The following is a 26,296-nucleotide window of genomic DNA, read 5'->3' on the forward strand; positions in this document are numbered from 1 at the left end:
GCAAGTGGCCTTAGAGAGAGTCCCTGGGCATGCCCTTGAAACTATTCTTCCTATTCTTCAGGTCACATCCCCCCAGCAAGAAATTTTTTTTCTTTCTTTTTTTGGGGTACCGGGGATCAAACCCAGGGACACTTGACCCCTGAGCCTCATTCCCACCCCTATTTTATATTTTATTGAGAGACGGGGTCTCCCTGAGTTGTTTAGGGCCTCACTTTTGTGGAGGCCGGCCTCCACCTAGCAATCCTCCTGCCTCAGCCTCCCGAGCCGCTGGGATGACATGCTATGGGCCACCTCACTCAGCTCCCCTTTCTAAAAATGGCTTTTTTTTTAGTGTGATATCACCCTATCCCGTCTCTTTCTATCCCCTTCACCCGTTTTCTTTTTCTTCAGAGCCTTATCACTGCTTGGGAATGTATTCTAATCTTCCTTGTGGGGGACCTCTCCCACCAATCCAGAAGGTCGGATTTTTTTTTATATATTTTTGCTGTATCATGAGGACCTGGAACAGTGCCTGGCAGGTAATAGGTGCTCAATAAAACTCTGTTGAAGGCGGTAACGCCCCAGAGTTGTGCTCAAAGTCACATAGTAAATCACAGACCTCAGACAGCAGGTAATAGGTGCTCAATAAAACTCTGTTGAAGGCGGTAACGCCCCAGAGTTGTGCTCAAAGCCACGTAGTAAATCATGGACCTCTGACCCCCTCTCCCCCCATCGGAAATCACTTTCAGCTCCCACAGTGTCTCAATATTCAAGAAGGGCTGCAGAGTCTCCTCCACTGGGTGACTCCATTTATATCACCGATCCCTTTAGTTTTCCCAGTTGCCCTGGTTGAAGATCCGGTTGTCTTTGACTTTTTACCCTCTTGTGTCTCTCATATCTCAATCTGTGGGTTGCCTTATTTCTGCTTTCAAAATGTCTCTTGGCTCACGGGGCCTCTGTTCCAACACCTGACCTCAGGCCTGCAAACATCATTCTGGTTGATCCTCCCGTTTTGACACCTTGGGTCCCCTACAAAGGATCTTGGTGACCTCTAAGGACCAACTTCACCCACTATTTGTAGAAGGAAATGTGTAAGAAACCGATGGTAACCCCTCTGGAGACGGGGGCCTGGGAGCTTGGGGGATCTGGGGTACCCTTTCAACTGTATATACCTGTGAATGAGATGATTTTTTTTTTTTTTTACCAGTTACACTATTTATCTTGCCGTTTTTTTAAAAAAAGTTTAAAGATTGTGTTTCATCCCCAGATTTTTTTTTTCAGGTTCCATTTTATTTGAGGACAGAATAAACCTCTTCCATCACCCAGGCTAAAGCTCTATGACATGAAATCACGGTCGGGGAGAGAGAATATTACAGTCCCAAGAAGAAGGTGGTAACCAAGTTTCCTGAGCCTAAGAAAAGGCCACTGGTTTTAACTGGGCCACTTGGGACCCATCCCCCACCCCAAGAGTGATTTTAGCACAGTGGTAAGCACAGACGCAGAAAGGTCAGGAGTAGTAAGGAAATGACCACCCACCAGCCCAGGTCACACATTTTAAACTTGACATTGAACAGGAAAGACGAGAATAAATTGTCAGGGAAGAGAAGCCAAAGAAGAAAGACTTTTGGAATAGTTTTTTTTTAAGACTAATAAGAGGTTTTCATATTTGAATGCAGAAGAGAGGGAGAATTGGCTGAGCGCAGTGGCCCACGCCTGTCATCCTGGTGGCTCAAGAGGCTGAGGCAGGAGGATCGCAAGGTGGAGGCCAGCCTCAGCCACTTGGTAAGGCCCTAAGCAACTCAGTGAGACCCTGTCTCTAAATAAAATATAAAAAGGGGCTGGGGACGGGGCTCAGGGGTTGAGGGCCCCTGGGTTCAATCCCTGGTTAACCCCCCCCAAAAAAAAAACTAAACCAGAAGGTTACAAAGAAGAGGTGTAAAACTTCATGAAAACGAACGTTCATGGGTTCATGAGATATAGATATACAGAGATATTGGCCACAGAGAATTAAACTGCATTTCCCAAGTCACAGCCCTGCAGCTGGATGTGGCAATGTGACTTCAGTTCGGCCCAAGGATACATGAGCAGAAGTCACACCTGTGACTTCCGGGCGTCCCCTTGGAAGGGAAGAGATCTTTCCCCTGGCTGGAGGCAACAGTGAGCCCATACTGAAACAGGTGGACGGGGCAATCCTTGAAGGGAAAGGTAGAGCCAGGAACAGAGAAGGGACCTCAAGAGTCTTACAATGCTCCTGTCCAGCCAGTTACGAAAAAGAAAATTCATTTCCTGCCGGCTTCTTATGTCAGTTAAAGAGAGATGAGGCCAAGCTACCTGAACCTCTGCCATTAGATCACATAAGATCACCGCATATAGGATCAGAAACTACCTGGATCCTGCCTGAAATAGGAGCTGAATTTTTATCCACCCAGGATTTGAGGATTTCCTTACTGCGGAGAATAAAACCATCCTGGAATCCAAACAGGGGGTGCTTCACCACAGAGCCCCATCCCCAGCCCTTTTTAAATTTTTTTACTTAGAGAAAGGCCTCTTGATAAATTGCTTAGGGCCTCACTAAGTGGCTGAGGCTGGCCTCCACCTTGCGATCCTCCTGCCTCAGCCTCCAGAGCTGCTGGGATCCCTCTAAAATGTTTTTCATCAATGTGAACAACTTCTAAAATGTCTTAAGGAAACTCTACTTACCAAGATACATTTTTTTTTCCCCAATGTGATACACATGTGCCGTGGACTATGATTTAGCCTTTAAAAGGAAAGAAATTCTAGACATAGGCTACGACAGACGAATCTTGAGGACATGCTAAATTCAACAATAAGTCATCAAAGGATAACTATGATGAGCTTCTGTTTATCCAAGTTCCCCTAGAATAGGTAAATTCATACCCAGAAAGTAGAACCGAGGTTCCTGGGTGTGTGGGGTGAGGAGGGAGAGATGGAGAGTTTATTTTTTTAAGGAGTACTAAGCTTCTGATTGGGGGGTGGTGAAGAAATTCTGGAAATGGATCCTGGCGATGGCTGTTTGGTGGGTCAGTTTCACAAGCCTATGATGAAACGCCTGAGATAAGTAACTTAGAAAGACAAAAGGTTTACTGTGGCCTAGAGTCTGGGAGCTTCCTGGCCATGACTGGGTAAACCAGATGCTCTGGGCCTCTGGTGGGCATGCTGGGTGATCACGGCAGGGGGACAATGCTGCAGTCCCCCTACTTTCCCCCTTCTGGGGCACACTTCTAAGGATTTCCCCAGTGGCCTCGCCTCCTAGAGGCTCCCCCACCTGTGAACAGTCCCACCTGGGATCTAGCCTTTAACAGATGGACCCTCTGGGGAATTTTCCTACTTAATGCCCTTAGGTGGGAACACTCCCAAGGATCCCATGGCAAATTGTTATTTGGGACACAGGACGCTCAAGAAGACATCGATGGCACATCGGGAACTTCGCGCTCCTAAGTCTCATCTGGCAACGCGAGCCTGGGCCATGCCCACTAAGGTCATCCAATCATTTTTCTTTTTTTTTGTCGTTTTGCAACTTTAAAAGATCAAATAAAAGATCTGTTACCTTAAAAGGCCACAATTCCAGACGCTCTTTAAAACAAGTGTCCTCATCCAGCTCAGGCCTGAACGGGAGTCCGCCATGGCACGCCCAAAAGCGCGGGAAGACCGTGCGCAGGCGCAGAGTGCTCCATGAGGAGCGTGTGTGGAGGCGTGCGCAGGCGCAGACTGGCTCACGGGACGGGGTGGGCGCCAGGAAATCAGCGCGGGAAGGCACTGCGCAAGCGCAGAGCAACATGTGGGCCTGGGTGCGAAGAAGCAGCGCGGGAAGCTGCTGCAGAAGCACAGGAGGGCCCACAAGACTAGGTTGGTGAGAGGAAATACTGGGGGGAGGCATGACGCCAGCTGCAGAGCAGCCCGTGGGACTAGGTGTGAGGAATCCACGCGAGAAGGCTCTGAGCAAGCGCAGAGCAGCCTGCGGGACTGGATGATTGCGCGGAATCAGAGCGGGAAGGCAGTGCGCAAGCGTAGAGCAGCACGTGGGTCTGGGTGCGCAGAATCAGAGCGGGAAGGCACTGCGCAAGCGCAGAGCAGCACGTGGTCCTGGGTGCGCCGAATCAGAGCGGGAAGGCACTGCGGAAGCGCAGAGCAGCACATGGGACTGGGTGCAAGGAATTTACAGAAGGCACTGAGCAAGTGCAGGGCAGCCTGCGGGACTGGATGGTTGCGCGGAATCCGAGAGGGAAGGCACTGCGCAAGCGCAGAGCAGCACGTGGTCCTGGGTGCGCAGAATCAGAGCTGGGAAGGCACTGCGCAAGCTCAGAGCAGCACGCGGGACTGTGGGTGTGAGGAATCAGCGCGGGAAGGGCACCGCGCAAGCGCAGAACAGCCCGCCGGCCGGGATTGGTGCGAGGCATCCGCGCGGGAAGGCACTGCGCAAGCGCAGAACGTCCCGCGCAGCGGAAGCACGTGGCCTCGGGCCACATCCACACCTGTCTTCTTAGAGTGGCGGCCACCACCCTCCCTCCCTCCCTCCCGCCCGGCGGGGCGCTGGCCCTCACGCCGCCTTCCAGGACCGTCTATTTATATCTCTGGGCCCACACAGGCCCTTATTGGGCAGTGCGGCCCCTCACGCCGTCCCGCCCGGTGCACGCCCAGCTCGGGGCGTCCGGCGACGTCCAGGCCAGGTCGCGGCGCCACCACGGGCGGTCCCTGCCAGGGCAGCAGCTCCGTAAGTAGGGGCAGAGCTTGGGAAATCGGCCCCGTGGACAGGCCCAGGGTGCGCTCCAGCAGGGCCGGGAGCCGGGCGCCCTTGCACTTGGCAGGGCCCCCGCTGCTGGAAGGGCACCGCCCTTGGGTCGCCATGGGGCCAGCTCCTGGCATCAGGCCTCGGCTGGGCATGGGCTTCCTCCTGGAGGTCATGGCTGCCCAGCCGGGGAGCTGTCTCTTAATCCACGGTGGTAGTTTTGCAGCCCCCCACTTAGGGGTGGGACGTGTCCTGGGGTCTGACTTGTGTCCTGCTGTCCTGCTGTCCTCCTGTCCTGGCAGTCATTCTAGAAGAGTGCCTGGCGCTGGGGGAAAAAAAAAATGAATGGTTCGTTTAAATTCAATCAACGTGGAATGTCTCCCAGGGCAACTCTCTTCACTCCAAAGCCAGGGAAATAATTGCCCCGCATTTTCCCCGCATGATTCTTAAGGGGAACTAATGAGCTATGATGCATATTAAAGCCCTTTTGCAAAGTAGCAAGCGCTGCGAGATTGCAAAACACTGTGAACCCATCAAAGAAAAAAGGGAAACTTGTCCTATTTGTCTTTCTCGTCCCTGTGCATCGCGTGGGGGATGGATTATGGCTATTAAGTGAATCAAGTCTTTATTTTTTTTAACTCTCTACCTTAGTGGGAGGCTCCAAAGGTACCTTTTGCGTGGTACAAGAGTCATTTTTCTACCAAGGCCTGCAAGTGTGGGATTGGGCGCAAGCGGATAAGGCAGAAACTAAACAGGATATGGGGTACTTAGGGTGTCAATGAGGGGTCCCAAACAAGTGGGCTGTAAAATAATCAAAATGGTCCAGGGGCCAGAAATGCAGTATCCTAGGACACACTCAGGGTGGGATGCTAGGAACTGGGCAGTTGGAGAATAGACGATCCATCTGCGAGGCAGCAGCTGGCTTTGGGGTGCTTGCATACTGTTGTCACTTGGGAATGAAGGGATCATTGTTGGATGATCTTTTGTTTTTTCAGTAGGTGCTGGAATGCTTCAACTTTGTGTGTTGACAACTCACTTAAGACACACGTGTCTACGCATGCGCACCTGCTGGTTAGCAGCCAGTTTGTGGTCCCTAGAATAAGGAAAAACCAATGCAGGCTTTGCTGTTCCCTAAAAGTGAGGTCCAAATCTCAAAGAGCAGACGATGAATTTATTTTGGAGAGTTAATTTTGAAAGTAGGAGTATAATGTACATGTCATAAGGCATCAAGCTATAGGCAAGGGAATCAAGTTAATAATTCTGGATGATTTATTAGACTTGGACAAACAGATAGCACCTTGGATCACTAAGCATGACTTATTTTTTATTTTTATTTATTTATTTATTTATTTATTTATTTTTGGTACCAGGGATTGAACCCAGGGGCTCTTAGCCACTGAGTCACATCTCCAGCCCACTTTTTAATTTTTTTTTTTTTTTAAGACAGGTTCTTGCTAAGTTGCTCAGGGCCTCACTAAGTTGCTGAGGCTGGCCTCCAACTTGCAATCCTCCTGCCTCAGCCTCCTGGGCTACTGGGATTATAGGTGTGTGCCACTGCACCCAGCAAGCAGGACTTTTATATGTAGAGAGAAATCTTCATGAGAGTGGTTTGCTGACATGCACTTAGGCCTTTGCAACAAACAGGTCATCATAAACTTGCAACCTGATTGATGCTCAACATAGCATTAATTTGATTGAAAGAAACATAGTGAGTGACTCTTAATGGCTAGGTAGCATCACAGAGCCGTTAAGGATAAGAAAGTGATCAAGATATAGTCCTTTACCCTTCAGGACCTTCTCATTAAAAGGCGAGGGAGGCCGTGCACCAATAAATTATTTTTTGTAACATTTTAAAAATAAAAATACTATCATTTGGAGGCAGGTGAGTGTGGATAGGTTCTTAATCCTTCCTGTGCATAATTCTAAAAGATAGCAGTGCTTCGTCTGTTTATTAAAAGCACTAACACTGTGGTATATATTTAAAATAAAAAACTCCCAAGTTTCTCAATTTTCCTTTCCATAGGATTTTTTTTTTATTAGAACTTTATGTTATACATAGTAGTTGGGTTCATTCCAACAAACTCGTACATACATGGAATCTGATTTCAGTTTAGAATCCCCCCTTTCCCTCCTGTCCTTCCTCCCCTCTCCCATTCTTCTCCCTATACTCTTTTTTTTTTTTTTTTTGCTTATCTGTTAATTCCTTTTGCTTTTATCTTAATTTATATTTGATTGGTTCTCTATGCATAAAGGTGAAGTTTCCTGTATCCTATTTATCATATGCACATAACATGATTTTTCTTTCTCTTTCTTTTGGTACTGGGGATTGAACCCGGAGGCACTCAACCACTGAGCCACATCCCAAACCCTTTTTTGTATTTTATTTAGAGACAGGGTCTCGCTGAGTTGCTTAAGGCCTCATCAAGCTGGGTATGATGGTGCACACCTATAATCCCAGAAGATCAGGAGGCTGAGGCAGGAGGATCACAAGTTGGAGGCCAGCCTCAGCAACTTAGTGAGACCCGAAGCAACTCAATGAGATGCTGTCTCTAAATAAAAATTTTAAAAAGGGCTGGGGGTGCTGGGGTTGTGGCTCAGTGGTAGAACACGTGCCTAACATGTGAAGCCCTTGGTTTGGTTCTCAGCACCACAAATAAATAAATAAAGGTCCATTGACAACTAAAAAATATTTTATAAAAAAGACAGTGCTGAGGAGGTGGCTTAGTGGTTAAGCATCTCTGGGTTCAATTCCTGGTCCCAAAGGGGGGAAAATAATAATTATTATTCTTCATTCATATTCCACTCTCTCTCTATGAATTCCTAAAACACAACTTTTTTGACTTTTTAATTTTGATATGATTCCAAACTTGCAGAAAAGTCCCAAGAATAATACAAAAAGCTCCTACCTACCCTTTACCGCCTTCACCGAGTTTATTTTGACAAAATTGACCGTTATCCTATGTCCTCATGTTCTGTGTCAGACTTGTTCATGGACACAAAATGTCTTGTCCAGTCTGCGTCAGACCCCCATGTGGATGAGATCCCCCCATGCCACCCGTTGATGTCGTCTGTTTTTTTCCTATTGTGCAGAATTCTTTTGATGGAAATACTGTAGTCCGTCCTGCTAATGGATATTTAGGTTATCCGCACGTTCTTGCTGCTATGAATTCAAACTAGTTTTATCTTCAGCCAAACATGGAGGAAATTTCATGGAAAAGAGGGCTTGGCTGTGTGTTTAGAAAAAAAAAAGCAGCAACGGTAAAGATAATGCAAAGATGATAAAATCAGACACTATGAAAGCAAAACATTTGTGGTATAAGGAAATTGCCATTTTTTTGCCCCACATTAAAATTTACAGCGGCCCGTTTCTCAGAACGCAATAGAATGGCCCTGGGTGTAACTGCATTTTGGACTGGCGAAGCAATCACGCTTTATTCTGTGGTTTGTATTTATCTCTGCTACTCATTTTTCCTCCATTATTATGGATACTATTATTGTGAATGCACCAGCTCAGTCCTCTATAAATTGGAACAGAGAATGACTTCCCATTGATATCCCTGGGAACATTTCTACAATTTTCTTTTGCTGATAAAGGAGAACACGCTCGTCTGCCCTCATTATGGGGAAAAAGTCGCTGTCAGCTCTCTGTGCAGGAGCTGTGTCTTTATCCGCAGTGCTTGGTACGTGTGCCCAAATATTCTTATGATTTGAAAAGTGTTTGTGCAGGTTTTACCAAGCAAATTTTTTTAATATGTATTTTTTAGTTATAGGTGGACACAATATCTTATATTTATGTGGTGCTGAGGATCGAACCCAGTGCCTCACACGTGCTAGGAGAGCGCTCTACCTCTGAGCTACGGCCCCAGCCCTACTGAGCAAGTGACGTATGGTACGTGCATGACCTTATTCAATTCTCCAAACTATTCCTTTTTTTTTTTTTTTCTTTTTTTGGGTACTGTGGATTGAACCCAGGGGCCTTCGAACACTGAGCCCCACCCCCAGCCCTATTTTGTATTTTATTTAGAGTCAGGGTCTCCCTGAGTTGCTGAGGGCCTTGCTAAGTTGCTGAGGCTGGCCTCCAACTCATGATCCTCCTGCCTCAGCCTCCCAAGCCTCTGGGATGACAGCCAACCACCACCATACCTGGCTCTCCAAGCTTTCCTATAGAATCCTCAAAAGAAATTCCAGGTGAGAACAACTATAAGAAATATAATACTCTAAATGGCATGAGCAGGGTCTCAAACCCAGACCTCAGTAGCCCCGGCCCAAATTCACGTACCTGACCATGAGCCACACTAATCTCCCTCATTCTAATGGCCAGGAATGTCCCTTTGCTGGGTGCTTGGATGCCAAGACTGATCTTAACACCCCCATTGTACAGATGAAGGAAGAAGAAAGGCTTTTTAAAAATTCTTTTTTAATTACAGCAAACAAGCAGCTCATTTGGAGTTCATACCCAGAACTTTTTCATGTCGGGTCTCCCATCTGCCATGGTGATATGGTCCATGTACCTTATGTAGATATCCAGGAAACAAGGCTGAGATGTTTTTGAGGTCTTAATGGTGACTGATTTAACTCCCCAGACATTCCTTAGGATTTCTATCTGTAAATTCATTTGATCTGTAAATCCATAGCAATTAGAGTAGCTTTCAGGAGGCCTTTTATAAAAGGCAGTTGGACGGGGCACAATGGCACACGCCTGTCATCCCAGTGGTCCAGGAGGCTGAGGCAGGAGGATGTCAAGTTGGAGGCCAGCCTCAACCACTTAGCGAGGCCCTAAGCAACTCGGCGAGACCCTGTCTCTAAATAAAATATACAAAGGGCTGGGGACGGGGCTCAGTAGGTTATGGCCCCTGGGTTCAGTCCCTGGTTTAAAAAAAAAGAGAGAGAGAGAGAAACAGTTGGGAGACTCAGATACTTAATAAACAGACGCCCAGTGAAAAAGTTCATCCATAACCATTTCTTCAGCGTGTTGCAACAGTTATTTTGGCTTTGTGGTCGATGTCTGTTGAAGCCAGTGTTGGAAACCAACATGCTCCCTCCCAGGGCAGATTTCTTCGAGAAATTGACTTAAATTTGGGGAATCTGGGGACAACCAGATGATCTTTTAACAGCACCACCGAGCCGCCCCGAAGCTCCTCAGCTGGGTTTCAGAGGAGAACTGGAGATGAGTCACCCGGACAGGGGCCTGTCTTACTCACAGTCTGGAGAATGGCTGTATTTATAACATCCAAGCAGCGGTGGCAGCCTGCCACTTGTCATTGTGTAGCCCGGGAGCCGAGGGGGAGAAAAAAAAGATGTCATCATTTTAAATGACTTTTAAAAACCCAAAGAATAACACCCCAGGCCCCTAAAAACAGAAGACGAAGAAGGATGGAAGTGGGGTTCGGCTTCCCCCCCCAGATCTGATTGATCCTGGCCAAGAGCCTTCATTTGCATTTTATTAAGTCGGAGTCGATGGCGGGGGCCGAGGCCATGTGGCCTTCAAAGACTAAGATCCTTACCGTCTGGCCCCCGTTTTCTGACCTCTGTGCTAGAGGAAGTGGTCAACTGTGCAGAGAGAACTGGGTCAAAGGGTGGCAGCCGGTTCCCAGGCCAGGGCACTTGGAGGAGGGACTTCAGGTTACCGTTGCTTTTTTACCACAGAGAAACAGAGATAAGAGGTTTCTATGGTTGTCATAAAACATAAGACTGTCACAGCAGGGATGCTGTATGTCACTATAGTGACCTCAGGCAACCTTCGCTAGTATTTCTGCAAATGGTATACCAGAAGGGACTCTCTTTATGGGATGGGGGCATAACAGGGGATTGAACTCAGGGGCACTTGACCACTGAGCCACAGTAGAGTTGGAAAGAGAGGCCTTGAAGCTGTATTTTTAGCTTGGAGCTGTAGTGGTGACTGGTTTGAGTTGGGCTTGCTGTTTTTTATAATGAGGAGTCTTGCTATCCAGGCCTAGGGGTGCATTCCTGTCATCCCAGCAGCTTGGGAGGCTGAGACAGGAGGATCGCGAGTTCAAAGGCAGCCTCAGCAACAGCGAGCCCCTAAGCAACTCAGGGAGACCCTGTCTCTAAATAAAATGCAAAATAGGGCTAGGGATGGGGCTCAGGGGCTAAGAATCCCTGGGTTCAATCCCTGGTACCAAAAAAAAAAAAAAACTCATTTCTCATGAGAGTCCTAATCCTTTACGGAGTTACAGAAACTTAGAAAGTGTCGACCCTTTAGAGCTGGTCAATCTTGTGTTCATGTTATTGAAATGATCGCTGATCTTTACTTTTATTTATTTATTTTTTTGGTGGGGGGAGGTTCTGGGGAATTGAACTCAGGGTCACTGTATCAGTGAGCCCCCTCCTCAGCCCTATTTTGGATTTTGTTTAGAGACAGGGTCTCCCTGAGTTGTTAGGGCCTCACAGTTGCTGAGGCTGGCCTCCACCTTGCGATCCTCCTGCCTCAGCCTCCTGAGCTTGCTGGCATTGCAGGTGTGTGTCACCTCTCCTTCCTTAAATCCCAGGACTGACTTCTCCCAGCCACATTTACTCCTGCTGCGTGCACCTTTGACAGCCAAGGAAGAACTAGTGAAGGACAGGGATTGGAGATCCTCCTGGGCTCCAAGTTCCTAACTCTGGGGCGTCCTTCCTTAGATCCAAGCAGCTAATTACCTTCCTGGAAGCCCCTTTCCGTTGCCCAAGGGAAGGTGAGGATGACAGCACCATTTCACAGAGACTGCTAATTAGACTGGTGCTTTTTCAAGTGGGAAGGGATTCCCGTCTCCCCACTGTGCAGAGGGAACAAAGAGAAGTTGAGCAAGGGGGAAGACAGAGACCGCAGAGCTCCTCTCCAGCCTCCGAATTCAGGGGGACTTAGTCGGAGTTTCAAAGACCAGGAATTTGCAATGAGCAGACATTTACCTGCGCTTTCTAAAACCCAGTAGAAGCAATCTTGATCTTACCCACAGTGTGGAATTGTTTGTCCCGTATCAAAGTTCGAGCAGAATTTTAGTGGCCTTTCCCCCCACCTCCATCATTCCACCTCCAGATGTGCCCCAGGCCCTTGGCATGAGTTGATGACCATTTCATTAGTGGTGCATTTTTGGAGGAAGGACTCAGAAGGCGTATTAACGGAGGGCCCTGCACCCTCCACCTGCAGGTCAGCCGGATTTGGGAACTACAAGTGGAATTGCAGACTGCCCATCCTGCCTCGTCCACACTGACGGAGGACTCCCAGTCCCAGCACCATCTCCGCGTTTCCAAGGAGGCTCATGGGGTGGCCGTCCCTGATGGGCCCTCACACACCCAGCAGATTCTCAGATGCACAAGGGCTTGTCCTGAGCTGCGCTGTTTGCAGAGAATATTTGCTCATAAATACTCAGGAGCACTAATGCTGCATCTTTCATCTACAGAGAACTTTTTAAAAAATATTTATTTTTTAATTTTCGGTGGACACATGTCTTTAGTTTGTTTCTACGTGGTGCTGAGGATTGACCGAAGTGCCTCATGCACGCCAGGCTATTGTGCTACCACTGAGCCACGTCCCCAGCCCCCAGAGAACTTCTTAATATTAACTTTTTAATTTGTCCTTTTTAGATATACAGGACAATAGAATGATTGGGGGCTTTTTTGTTTGTTTTTCTTGTTTTTAGTACCTGAGATTGAACCCAGGGGCCTTTAACCCCTGAGCCCCATCCCCAGCCCTATTTTTGCATTTTATTTACAGACAGGGTCTCCCTGAGTTGCTCAGGGCCTTGCTAAGTTGCTGAGGCTGGCCTTCAACTAAGGATCCTCCTGCCTCAGCCTCCTGAGTCACTGGGATGACAGATGTGCAAGACCACACCCAGCCGGTAGAGTGTGTTTTAACATATTGATCAGACGTGGAATCTAACTTATCCTAATTGGGATCCCATTCCTGTGGTTGGACCTGCTGTGGGGTGTCCCTGGTCGTGTGTGTTCCTGTATGAGACTTTAAATGATGCCGAATACCAGAGTGTCCATTCTTATCTAAATCGTATTTTTCTCTGAAACACTATCTAAAATTTTAACCTGAGGCCCAAGGTGTAATGGAGTTATATGAGGGTGGAGGTGGGAGAGAGGAGCTTAGGTTAGTCCTCCAATCCATCGCTAGGAAAGGATGCTGACTCTGGAGAGACCTGGTGAGTTGGGAAAGTGGTGCCCATTCACTCTCTGCCTCTCCCATTCCTGTTCCCTCCCTTCCCGTCACTCCCATGTCTCATCCATGAACTGCTATTCTCCCTTCACCCCCATTGTGTGTGAGCATCTGCATATCTCAGAAGACACTCATCCTTTAGTTTTGGGGACTGGCTTATTTACTTAGCATGATCGTCTCTGGTTCCGTCCATTTACATGCAAATGCCATCATTCCATCCTTCTTCATGGCTCAGTAATATTCCATTGACTATACAGAACCTTATGAGACAAAAACCATCTCTTTCCTTCCTGTCAGGAATCCCTAGCTCCTCAGGAATCGAAGCCGAAGTCAAAGGACCCTTAGAACCCGGGAGAGTGTCATGGAGCACAAGACGGAGGACAAGGACAGACAGCGGCACAGCCTGACCTTGCTGAACAGGCTGAAGAGCATGCGCGACTCGGCCGAGATGGTGGACGTGGTGCTGGTGGCTGAAGAGGAGCGCTTCCCCTGCCACCGCGTGGTCCTGGCCGCCTTCAGCCCCTACTTCAAGGCCATGTTCTCCTGCGGGCTGCTCGAGTGCGCGCAGCGGGAGGTGGCGCTGCACGATGTCCCGGCCCAGGGTGTGGCCGCGGTGCTGGGCTACATGTACAGCGCCGCCCTGGACCTCAGCCCGGCCAACGTGCAGGCGGTGGCCACGGCGGCCCGCTTCCTGCAGGTGGAGGAGCTCTTCGACGTCTGCCAGCGGTACATGGCGGAGCACATGGACGCCGCCAACTGCGTGGGCATCTACCACTTCGCCAAGCTGATGGGCGCCGAGGACCTGCACGATCGCTCCAGAAGGTTCCTGCACCAGCACTTCGCCGAGGTCAGCCTCCACGAGGAGATCCTGGAGGTGGACCTGCACCACCTGCTGGCCCTGGTGCAGTCGGACGAGCTCAACGTGACCCGGGAGGAGGGCATCCTGGACCTGGTCCTGCGCTGGGTCGGCCGGGACCAGGGCGCGCGCGCCCCGCACCTGGCCCAGCTCCTGAAGCAGGTGCGCCTGGAGCTGGTGGCCCCGGCCTTCCTGAGGGAGGCCCTGCGCAGGAACACGCTGCTCCTGAGCGACGCCGGCTGCATTGACCTCCTCCAGAGCGCCTTCAAGGCCCTCCGCGCGCCCCGCCAGCGCGCCCCGCACCTGCGCTACGGCATGGAGACCACCAGCCTCCTGCTGTGCATCGGCAACAACGCCTCGGGAATCCGCTCGCGACACAGGAACTACGGGGACGCCAGCTTCTGTTACGACCCCGTGGCCAGGAAGACCTACTTCATCTCCTCTCCCAAATACGGGGAGGGCTTGGGGACCGTGTGCGCTGGCGTGGTCCTGGCCGATAACACCCTGATCGTGGCTGGAGAGGCCACGGCCTCCAGGCTCTCGAGACAAAGGAGCAAGAACGTGGAAATCTACAGGTTTGTACCCAGCCACGGGCTGGGGTGTTTTGCTTACAGCTTAGCAACAGTAGAAGGGAGTACGGCCAAGAGTGGTCACTTCTTAAGTCCCATGGAGCCTGTCAGGTGACCCTGAAAGTCTCCCACCAACATTAGTATAAAAGGCACGGTGCAGTGGTGCACGCCTGTGATCCTAGCGGCTCGGGAGGCTGAGGCAGGAGGATCGCAAGGTGGAGGCCAGCCTCAGCAACTTAGTAAGGCCCTGAGCAACTCAGCAAGACCCTGACTCTAAATAAAATAGAAACTAGGGTTGAGGGCCCCTAAGTTCAATCCCTGGTACCAAAAAACCTATGTATAAGAAGAGTATGCAGAACCCAGTTTTATGTGTATGTGTGTATGAAGCCATAACTCTGAATGTAGCATATATAACATTCATTAGAAGTTTTCCACATTTTAAGTCTATTTTCTCTTCCTTTAATTCCGAAAAACATGATCAAATCTGCTAAGTCACATGTATTTTTGTTACGATTCAATTGTATTTTTCACTTAGCTTTTATGATCTATCCATATTGTGCATTTTGATGGATTTTTGTTGACCTTGATAGAACTTTAAACAATAAGAAAAGTTTATATCACAGACTTCTTTGAACTTTTTAAAAAATGACTCAGAGTAGTAAGTAATTTATTTTCTTAACCAGAAAGTTTTTGCGCTCTGTCCTTAATTTCTGCATCTTTTCTAAATCCTGATACTGATGAAAGCATGTGGCTTTAAGAATGGCTTCCGGCAGGACATAGTGGCCCACGCCTGTCATCCCAGTGGCTTGGGAGGCTGAGGCAGGAGGATCGCAAGTTGAAAGCCAGCCTCAGCAACAGCGAGGCCCTGAGCAAGTCAGAGAGACCCTGACTCTGAATAAAATGCTGGGGATAGGGCTCAGGGGTCAAAGGTCCTCCTGAGTTCAATCCCTGATACCCTCCCGACACCCCCCCAAAAAAAGAAGAAAAAGTTTTGTATTTGTAGCTGGGCATTTTTTCCTCCTCGTTTTTAGTTCTCAATGTTGAAACAAAAATGTGATCAGTAAGTCACTCAACAAACACGTGCTCTCCAACCTTCATAGGATTCATTCTGTTCCGAGCCTGTTTTCTCACAGTGTCTCAAAGGACCACAGCCACCTTTCAGCTCTACGTGGGTATCCGCCCCGTTGGGCTTCATCAAGGAGCCCTACAGAGACCCGGGTCCCCTTTCTGTTCCAAACACCCACACGATGCTGAAAGTGTCACCCTGGGATGCTCGGGACTTTGGTTTCCTGCCCAGAGCGACAGGGGTTTGACCATCCCTGCAGTCCCTGGGGACAAGCCAGGCACACACCTTCCAAGTGGCCTGTCCAGCCGCAGGTAGAATGTTCCTGATGGGAAATGTGGGAGTCGCCCGGACACAGCGCCTCAGAGAAACTTCCAGGCCTGACTGCCAGGTGTCGCGTAAAAACTGCCCTCGGTCCAGAACACACTTCTCCAGTTCTTCTTGTTCACGGAGGGAACTGGTTTCTGGGTTCCGGGTTGTCCTGGGTGGTGCCTTTGTGGTGTTTTGATTCTGGGTATCTTCCTGGGTCTTCTGAGACTTTGGATTCCACTGTGGCCGAGTACTTTGTCCTTCTCAGATCATGACTGGGAAGACGACTGTGTCACCCTGAGTGGGACAAGGGGTGGACATGGCTCTCACGCTCGGTGACTGACGGATGTCAGCTCTCTAGAAGGCCCTGAGAGACCCCAGGCCCCTGTCCCCTGCGACCCTTCTTAGATTAATCTGACCGTTCATACAAGAAGTCACCGTACCTAGTGGGCTAGAGTGTCTACCTAGCACCCAGGCCACGTCCTCAGATGAGCTTTTACGCCGTCCTTTGACCCCGTTTGAAGCCTGTTAGAACTACAGTCCTTAAAATTCTCCGTGTCCTACGTCAGACAGCCTGTTAGAAATCCTGAGTTGGATATTTTCAGATTCTCGGCCTGAAAACCATGATTTCTTAATGTAATTTTTTATTAGAAATTGAACCCAAGACAGGCTTCACCCCTGAGCCCCGTCCCCAGCCGTTTTTGATATTTCATTTAGAGACAGGGTCTCCCTGAGCTGCTTAGGGCCTAAGTGGCTGAGGCTGGCCTCCACCTCGCGATCCTCCTGCCTCAGCCTCCAGAGCTGGTGCGTATACAGGTGTCTCGTGCTGATCTTCTTTCCCCTCCAGTTGGGAGGGCCAGACCTCACTGTGCTCAGTTGGAAAACAGATGAGTATGTCCCTTGGGCCTTCTGTTTTCGGGTGGCGCTGATCCTGGGCCTCCTTTCTGCTGATTTCCAGGTACCATGACGGAGGGAGCCAGTGCTGGGAGAAGCTGGCCTCCACCGAATTCCGGGAGCTCTATGCTCTGGGCAGCGTCCACAAGGACCTCTATGTCGTAGGAGGACAGATGAAAGTCAAAAACCAGTACCTCGTCACCAACTGTGTGGACAGGTACTCCGTCGAGCGCGACACCTGGAAGAGAGTGTCCCCCCTCCCGCTGCAGCTGGCCTGCCACGCCGTGGTGACCGTGAAGGAGCAGCTCTATGTGATCGGGGGCTGGACCCCGCAGGTGAGAACGTTCTTTGGTTGTTGTCATTAGTCCTCCTTAGCTCCCCGTGACAGCAGTGAGCATCCTGCCATGTCACCTACACAGGTGTGGCTTCCCACTCCTGTGGCTGGACCTGCTGCGGGGTGTCCCTGGTCGTGGGTTCCTCTGTGAATATGGGAGTCACATAGGAAATGTCTTGGATAACTAATTGGCATGGCTCCTCTGTTGAAGAGGCCGTAGTCGCTGACACTAAGAGTCCTTCACCTACATTTGATAAGATGCTCTCTAAGCCGGGTGCAGGGGTGCAGGACTGGAATCCCAGAGGTCAGGAGGCTGAGGCAGGAGGATCGCAAGGTGGAGGCCAGCCTCAGCCACTTCAGCGAGACCCTGTCTCTAAATAAAATGCAAACAGGCCTGGGATGGGGCTTAGGGGTGGAGGGCCCCTGGCTTCATCCCCAGTCCCCAAAACATAAAATATAAAAAAAAAAAAACACCACAGTTTGCTTGGTTTGGATCCAGCCCCTCAGCCCCGAGACCACAGAAGGGGGGTTCCCGTGACTTTCACGATGCCTGCCACCCGGAGACCCAGGCCTGGGCTCTGTGAGGGACCACAGGCGCTCTGTCCCCTGGCTGCTGTTGATGGTGGAGACCGCTGACTGGTCTTGCTCCCTGGCCTCGTGTTTCACGCAGATGGATCGCCCCGACGAGGAGCCTGATCGGTTGAGCAACAAGCTCCTGCAGTACGACCCGGGCCAGGATCGATGGCGGGAGCGGGCGCCCATGCAGTACGCGAAGTACCGCTTCAGCGCGGCCGTCCTCAACGGCGAGATCTATGTGCTGGGTGAGCTCCTGGCCGACAGCGCGGCCATCTTTATTCTCCTGGCGCTTTGGCTCAGTCAACATGAAATATTCTCCCTTCTCCCGTCCCCTTCCAAATGTATCTGTGAGTCGCCAAAGTTCATCTCTGTCAGGAAGAGCAAGTGGCCGTCATTTTGCCTAATCCACCAGATTGATAGAGATGTTGCCCAATAATCTCCTCTGAATCATATATTCTGGGGGGCCCTGGGGTCGAATCCAGGGGCGCTACACCACTGAGCCATCTCCCCAGCCCCTTTGTATATTTTTTTATGAAGACGCAGGGTCTCGGGGCCGGGGCTGAGGCTCAGTGGTGGAGCCCTTGCCTGGTCCGTGTGAAGCACTGGGTTCAGTCCTCAGCACCTCAAATAAATGAATAAGATAAAGGTCCATTGACAACTCAAAAAACTAAAAGAAAAAAAAGAGAGATTCACTGAGTTGCTGAGGCTGGCCTCCAACTTGCGATCCTCCTGCCTCAGCCTCCCGAGCTGCTGGGGTTGCAGGTGGGCCCCTCCAGGCGCGGCCTTCTTTCTCATGTCCTGAACACGCCTGGTCTCGCACACATCAGCACATCTCAGACCCGCGGGGACAGGTAAGAGACCCGAGGGCCACAGACGGGGTCAGCCCAGTTCCAGCACGTTCTCCTGAGGCCTGTTCTTCCCTCCTCTCCCCTCGTTTGTGAGTTCTGCGCCCTGAGCGCCTTCCTGCTCCCTAAGGTCACCCCGTCACCTCCCTCCTCCCTGCGTGTGGCAGACAGGAAGGACGCCGGCTGCCCTGGCGCAGGGCGACTGTGCCCTGCGTTTTTTTTGGTCCCATCTGGAGTGAGGGACAACGGGCACACCCCTGGGGAAGGGGACGGGTTTTATTTAAGGACAAGACGCGGTGCAGTGTGACTTGTCACGGCCTTAGTAAAGCTTTTCCTCTGGGTACACATCCTGTGCTTTGCCAGGACCATGTGCCACGTCACAGCCCAGAGGAGATGGCACCTGAGCTGAGAGACAGGGACCCAGCTCAGCGCTGGGAGCAGCTGACCCAAGTCCTGGACGGCAGGAGCCTGGGAAGAGGAATGACGTCAGCAAGAGCAGAGGAAGCAGATGAGCCCTCAGGGACCCAGAGTCGAGAGCACTAGTGTAGGTACGGGGAGCCAGGTGACAGGCTGTGAGTAAGGAATCAAGAAACTCAGCCAGGTGCCGTGACACACACCTGTCATCCCAGCGGCTCTGGAGGCTGAGGCAGGAGGATTGTAAGTTGGAGGCCAGCCTCAGCAACAGCAAGGCCCTGAGCAACTCAGGGAGACCCTGTCTCTAAATAAAATACAGAATAGGGCTGGGGACGGGGCTCAGGGGTTGAGGGCCCCTGAGTTCAATCGCTAATCCTCTCCCCACCCAAAACTGGAATGTCTGCCTGGGAGTTATTAAGGTTAATAACGGATGAACAATCCCTGCAGCCCAAGCACGCGGCCTCATAACTGCTGCTGTGGGCGACTTTACGCCGTAGGCACTTTGTTGAATTCTTTGCATAAACAGTTTCCTTTAATGGTCATAAAAATGGACCAAGTATTCACTCTCCTCTGTGTGGCTGGTAGATATCCAGGCCGAGCCTCCATCTGAAAATATCTAACAATGTTCCATAAAGCACTTTTTAAGCTTCTAAAGTCTATGGTGCCAGTAAGCATTTAGCTAGCAAAAAGATAAGCGAGACCAAGAGACTTCCAGCTACAAAGTAAAATTGCCACCATTCTCTCCCCCGGAAGAGGATTTGGAAGGAGACACATTGTCAAAAAAAACCGTTTCAGATCTAGAAATCAATCAGAAGTTGGGTGGCGTGGCGCACGCCTGTCGTCCCAGCAGCTCGGGAGGCTGAGGCAGGAGGATGGCAAGGTGGAGGCCAGCCTCAGCCACTCAGCAAGACCCTGTCTCTAAATAAAATGTAAAAAGGGCTGGGGAAGGGGCTCAGGGGTTAAGTGTCCTGGGTTCAGTCCCTGGTACTAAAAAAAGTGTGTGGGACGAGCCATCTGTACCCACAGTGTGAAGGGTGCATAGTGATTAGACCCAGTGGGTAAAGGGAGAACTAGCCAATCAGGAGAGAGTCCTGAAGAATTGTCCAGGGTACAATACAGAGGGACGGAGATCATACACTGTGCACACTCGCACACGCACATCGCACACTCACGCACACACCACCTCCCTTCCCCGCCACCCCTCTCTCTCTGAACGGAAGAGAAGTTGGGGACGTGGGGGGACAGAGGAGAAGATGGGTGACGTTCAGTCATGTCCTGTAGAGGGAAGAGGCTGCTCTGCTTGGGGACTTTGTCCCGAGGTGACAGTATCAGGAGGTGGCCGGGCCTTCAGAGGTGGGACAGTGGAGGGTCATCGGGTCACGGGGCTCTGCTCTCTGCAGGGCTGGTGACGTTCCGCAGGAGTGAGCCAGCCACAGCGGGGGACCCGGCTGTCCTCCTAGTGACGCGGAGGCCCACGCAGGAGGCCCCATGTTGGAAGCCAGCCCGTGCCCCTGAAGAGAGGTCGCGCCTCCCACAGGAAGGGCCGGGTGTGGCTCTGGGACAGGAAGAGGGCAGAGGAAGGAGCCCAGTGCGGGCCCCACCCTGCCCTCTGCTCCCTCTTCTCCGTGTGACCCCTCCTGAGCCCCTGCCACCTGCGATGTCACCCGCCACAGGCCCCCAGAGGAGCAGGAGCTGGCTCTAGCCGTGAGCCAGGGCGGCCTCCTCTTCCTGGAGCTCCGAGCCTCGTGGGTCGTGTCACGGCCACGGCGGACGGGCAGGGCCAGGGACAGCGTCTGAGGGCTTCCTGGAACTAGGGAAAGACGGACGGAGCCTCGTGCCAGCACAGTGCCCAGCCTGGCGGCCATCAAGAGCCGAGGGCACAGGGACCTGAGGGACCCCAGAGGAACGCGGCCTTGACGCAGCTGGAGGAAAAGGGGCCGCAGGCTAACAGGTGGCCTCGCCCGCCACAGAGATGGGACACAGGAGACTGCAGGGCCGTCCGCTCCGTGTGCCACGGTGACAGGGACACCAAGCCTGGGAGATGGTCCTGCGAGAGCAAAGGAGACGTCCCACACAGACCAAGGGCATCCCCACCCGGGGGGTCCCCACCCGAGGAGCCTTAAGAACGTTCTTCAGCAAAAATAAAAATGAACAGGGACCCGACAGGGAAGGTCCGAGAGGCCAGGGGGTGTGAGGTGGCACGAAGAGCCCCCCTGTAGGCACCACGGTCCCCAGACGGGTGGAGAGCCCTGGAGTGGCCTAGCCCTGGGCTGATGGGACACCTGCCCGGGTCCTGGCATCAGAGACGGTCCCCACGAAGGGGAAAGGAGGAGCCTGGGGCCCAGGAGGACGGCCACCGTCACACCCCCAGAAAGCTCTGACCCCTCTCAGGGCGAGGACTGTGTCTCGTGGCATTTTATCAGGTCAAGGTCAGCGGGGCCCACTTCCCAACTGAAATCCACCGCGTCAGCAGTGCCTGGGGAGAAGCGGACGGGACGTGGGGACAGTCACCAGCCGTCAGTAGTCAGTAAGCAGTAAAGAGGGAGCAGGGTGACACGGCTGGGCTGGTGCGCAGGCTGTGATTCCAGGGGCTTAGGAGGCCGAGGCAGGAGGATCCCAAGTTCACAGCAGCCTCAGCCACTTAGAGGCTGTGTCTCGAAGAAATAAGGACGGGGTGCGGCTCAGTGGTCAGAACCCCAAAGAGAGAAGCCGGGTCATGTTGCCTCAGGCTCCAGGTGAGGGTGGGAAACGTCAGAGATGGGACAACTCGTGTGACAGTGAAGCCAAGTGTCACCCGCACTCTGTTGGCAGGACACAGACTCCACTTGACAATACGAGTCTGAGAAAGAAGCCCATTCGCTCTGGCTGCGCCCCCAAAACCTACGGGTTGCAAAATCCTTTTCTGACTTTCTCCGCGTCTGCCTGACCTCTGCTGCGCCCCTCAAGTGTGTGTGCCCAAGGGAGTGACCCGCAGCCACGTCAGTGACGTCTCCGTCCACCTGAGCCCAGAGCAGGCTGGGATACTCGTTAGCTCTCTGCCTGCCATTTGCCTGATGCAACTTCATAAGAAACCTGTGACGGCAAGATGACCATCACTAAGCCATTGATCTGGGGGACACCAGAAATTGAACCCAGGGGCGCTTAACCCGAGCCGCGTCCCCAGCCCTTTTTACGTTTTATTTAGAGACAGGGTCTCGCTGAGTTGCTTAGGGCCTCGCTAGTTGCTGAGGCTGGCCTCCACCTTGCGATCCTCCTGCCTCAGCCTCCCCAGCTGCTGGGATCACAGGTGTGGGCCACTGTGCCCGGAAGAAAGTGTTCAATTCCAAGGGCGATCTGAATTGCCATCAGTTAGAGGTTTAGCAAACACTTGAGAGTCGTCAAACATGAGACTTGAGCCACTTCAGCTCCTGCTGGTTTCCTTACGAACATCCTAGAACATGAAAAGGAACAAGAAATAAGACTCGGGTCACAACTGCCTCTCGCCACGTCACTTACCTGCAGTCCCTGAGAATCAGTGTCAAAGCTGCTGCAGGGACCCTCGTGAACAGGTGCCCAGACCACAAACGTGACCCCTCCCTGTCCCCCCCCCCCACCGTGTGGTCATCTAGTAACTCTGGCACCAATTTATGGAGTCAGTGTGACACCTTCATTTACAGATGACAAAAAGTGAACTGTTTTATTTGGCTACTTTGCTGCTGTGACATAAGACCCCCCAGCACCACTGCACGGGGGGACAGTGGACCTGGGGCTCAGGGTGTCCCAGGTCCCAGTCCACAGACGGCCCCACTCCTGGGTGAGGGGAGGCAGGACATCATGGAGGAAGAGTGTGGGGGAGGGAGCAGCTCCCATGGGGACCAGGGAGCAGGGACAAATAGAGACCCCAAGCTACAGCCCCAGGGCCACCTCCTCCCCTACACCCCACCTGCCTCCAGGGGCCACCAGGGACCCCCAGGGAGCCATTCATTGCCGGGGTTCAGCCCTCACACCCCTCACTCCTCCTCTGGACCTTCCTGTGTCACCTCCCACAGGGGACTCTGGGGACACTCACAGCCACAGCAGGACATGACACAGGAACCAAATCGACCACCTTGTCCAGGCAGCAAGTGACAAGCCAAGAACATGGAGCGGGCTGCGTCTTCCCAGCAGCCCACGTGGTGTCACCAGGGCACGGGGACACACAGGCAGCTGGGGACCTGGTGACTATCAAAACCTTCCTCCTGCTTTGGATCAGGCCCCGGGAGAGCAGAATGCGCCTGCCCCCTTGAGGCCACCTGCAGGCGAGGCACACGGGGCCAGCGCCTCTGTGTCCACGGCTCCTGTGTCCCCGGCCGGCTCCCGCCAGGCTCCGTGGGCAGAGAAGGCGACACCCAGGCCCCAGGCCAGCGCAGGAGGGAGCCTCCATCTGAAGGAAGGTGGGGAGCAGTGTCCCCTCCCGTCCTGGTCTCCGACCCAGGGTTCTGTTCTGCATCTGGGATGTTGGGAGGTGACTTGGAAAGAGCCTGTCTGTCCATCCGCCTGTTTTTCAATCAGAGTCAGGCTCACAGGTTCTGGGCACATGGACTAGACATTCAGAGGTGTCCAGACCCCACTGAAGCCCCACAGATGTGCCCGTCCCCCACCCCAGGATGGCTGTCGTGGGAGGTCTCCCTGGGAGGCCGGTGTGGCTCATTAATAAAGATGGAGCCTCTGTCTGATCATTCATCTCATCGACCTTCAGGGTGTGCTCTCTGGGTACGTCTGCTGCCCTGAGTCCTTGATGGTGCATCACACCCAGGGGGACACAGGGAGTGGGTCCCGCCTTTGTGGCCAGGAACAAAGAGGGGACACCCAGGAAGCCCCCACACACACCACCCCTCAAGTGGAGCCCGTGAACTGTCTATCAACCAGCGAGAAAGCACAGGGTCAGATTGTGGACCAAGGGACGAACGTCGTCATTGATACACTTTTTTTGGTGCCAGGGATTGAACCGAGGTGCCCTCAACCCCTGAGCCCCGTCCCCAGCCCTTTTTATATTTTTATCTAGAGACAGGGTCTCATTGAGTTGCTCAGGGCCTTACTTTGGCTGAGGCTGGCCTCTACCTTGCGATCCTCCTGCCTCAGCCTCCCCATCTGCTGGGATCACAGGCGTGCGCCACCGCACCCAGATGAATACACTTTTGGTAACAGGACAACAAAAGTGACATCGTTTGTTGTTTCCAAAAATTCCACAGGACAAGGTAACGCCCCATGTTTTCTGTGTCTGGTGGGGACAGCCTTTCCCAGGGGCTCTGCTGTGAAGGTTGTGAGTTACATGGAGGATGTGGGTGCTCTGTGGGCCTCCACCTGACCCCCCTGTGGCTCACCCTTGACCTGCTGGTCCCTGAGGAGGTCAGGATGTGAACCAGCGCAGAGCATCCCCGTGGCCCTTACGGGATGGCACAGCTAAGTCCCGGTGTCCCTCCCTGGGGGTGTCCAGCTGTGGCTGAAGCCCCGCCCTAGGCCTCTCGCCCCACAGGGAGGAGATTCCGCTTTGGGTGACGTTGAGAACCTTCTCGGTGCCTCCCTGAATGGGGGCCCGGGGACAGCAGCTGTGTGGTCAGCCGAGGCCAGAGTCGCCCTCCTTGGACTCAGCCACTCAGACTCCGCGTGGTCACTGGGCTGCACTATTGATCCAGTCAGGGAACGCCCCGCAGCCAGCAGCCTTCTGGGCTCAGAGCCTCCGTCCCTGGATCCCCACTGAGACGGGACACAGGCCAGACGGTCAGCAAAGGGGAAAAGGACTCATCTCCACAGCTGTCCCCAGCAGCTCTGGTGCCCAGGCTCAGCCCCGGTGGTGGGGAGACCAGCCCTCACCTCCAGCTCCGTGGACTTGCTGAGTACTGGGCGGACTGAGAGGCACGCCTGTCCTCCCAGCAGCTCAGGAGGCTGAGGCAGGAGGATCGCAAAGTGGAGGCCAGCCTCAGCCACTTAGCAAGGCCCTAAGCCACTCAGGGAGACCCTGTCTCTAAATAAAATACCAAATAGGGCTGGGGACGGGGCTCAGGGGTGAAGCACCCTGGGTTCAATCCCTGGGACCAAAAAGAAAACAAGTGACATTGAATTTGGCCATGAGCATGTGGCAGACATCACTGTTGCTGCAACATGATCTCAGAAGCAGCACCAGGCGGGAAAGGGACGAGCCACCGTCCTGGAGCCTGGGGGGCAGACCCCACTGGCCGAGGTGGCTGCCAAGGTGGACTCGCCCTTCCTGACCGTCCGTTTCCTGGGTCGCTCTCTGCAGGGGGAATCGGCTGTGTGGGTCGAGACAAGGGCCAGGTCCGGAAGTGCCTGGACGTGGTGGAGATCTACAACCCCGACGGGGACTTCTGGCGGGAGGGCCCGCCCATGCCCAGTCCCCTGCTCTCCCTCCGAACCAACGCCAGCAGCGCAGGCGCCGTGGACGGCAAGCTGTACGTCTGCGGGGGATTCCACGGAGCAGGTACCGCCCGGTCACACGGGTCCCCGCCCCGGAGCAGGGCCAGACTGGCATGAGTCAGGCTTCTGGAGCTCGGTGACCCTGAGCGAGTCCCTAGGCCTGTGCACTGGGGCTCCACGTTCACCTAAGGGAGTATCCTCACCCCCAGGTGTGGGCCACCCTCAGTGGGTCCTGGTTCCTCCTGTGGCCGGCACACGGCAGACACCAACCACACAGACCCCGAAGGGCAGCTTTGAACTTGAAGGGGGGGGAAATCATAGGAGGGGGAGAGATGTTAAAATAGGGAGAGCCAGGCCCCGAGGCTCCCGCCTGTCATCCCAGAGACATGGGAGGCTGAGGCAGGAGGATTGCAAGGTGGAGGCCAGCCTCAGCAATTTGGTGAGGCCCTGAGCAACTCAGCGAGACCCTGTCTCTAAATAAAAAATAAAAATGGCTGGGGTCGGGGCTCAGGGGGAGGGCACTCCTAGGTCCAACCCCAGTACTGCCACATAGACTAAGTGTGACCTCGCTGACAGCCACAGAGCTCCGGGCACTTCATGTTCTGAAAGAAAGTCGTCCTGCCCAGGCCGACACTGCAGAGCAGGGCCTCGTGCTAGGCCGACCTTTGTTTAATAAGCAAATAATACACAACAGAATAATGATAAGAACTTCAGCATAAAGCAGGAGAGATGCATGAATCAAGTGCCATGGATTAGCTCATTTTTTTTTAATATTTCCAGTTCTAGACGGATACAATACCTCTATTTTGTTTATTGATTTTTTCAAAAAAAAAAAATCTTTATTTTATTCTTTACGTGGTGCTGAGAATCGAACCCAGTGCTTCAAGCATCCTAGGCGAGCGCTTTACCTCTAAGCCCCAACCCCAGCCCTTTTTTACGTGGTTCTGGGGCTGAAACCCAGGGCCTCACACATGCTAGACAAGTTCTCAACCCCTGAGCCCCGTCCCCAGGCCTTTTTATAATCTATTTAGAGACAGGGTCTCGCTGACTTGATTAGGGCTTCACTAAGTTGAAGAGGCTGGCCTCCAACTCGCAATCCTCCTGCCTCAGCCTCCCGAGTCCCTGGGATGACAGGCGTGGGCCTCTGCACCCCGCTCTC

At 52.6% G+C, this 26,296-nt stretch overlaps 1 protein-coding gene across 6 annotated transcripts in view; it reads left to right on the forward strand.

The window, feature by feature from the left end:
* The first annotated feature begins 4,543 nt into the window (after nt 1–4,543).
* Kbtbd12 (kelch repeat and BTB domain containing 12) overlaps nt 4,544–26,296 on the forward strand; it is a 35,620-nt gene continuing 13,867 nt past the window's right edge. For 3 of the 6 annotated variants that reach the window (XM_077106203.1, XM_077106208.1, XM_077106207.1), the window contains exons 1-6: nt 4,544–4,711; nt 8,491–8,615; nt 13,182–14,315; nt 16,640–16,910; nt 17,580–17,730; nt 25,004–25,201. In XM_077106203.1, coding sequence (XP_076962318.1) covers nt 13,246–14,315; nt 16,640–16,910; nt 17,580–17,730; nt 25,004–25,201 — 1,690 coding nt within the window. In that variant the 5' untranslated portion in view covers nt 4,544–4,711; nt 8,491–8,615; nt 13,182–13,245. Of the gene's footprint in view, nt 4,712–8,320; nt 8,407–8,490; nt 8,616–13,181; nt 14,316–16,639; nt 16,911–17,579; nt 17,731–25,003; nt 25,202–26,296 lie in introns of all 6 variants that reach the window. The other 3 variants (XM_077106204.1, XM_077106206.1, XM_077106205.1) reach the window with 3 other exon arrangements.

This window comes from Callospermophilus lateralis, chromosome 20 (assembly GCF_048772815.1).
Source record: "Callospermophilus lateralis isolate mCalLat2 chromosome 20, mCalLat2.hap1, whole genome shotgun sequence".
NCBI classification, from domain to species: domain Eukaryota; kingdom Metazoa; phylum Chordata; class Mammalia; order Rodentia; family Sciuridae; genus Callospermophilus; species Callospermophilus lateralis.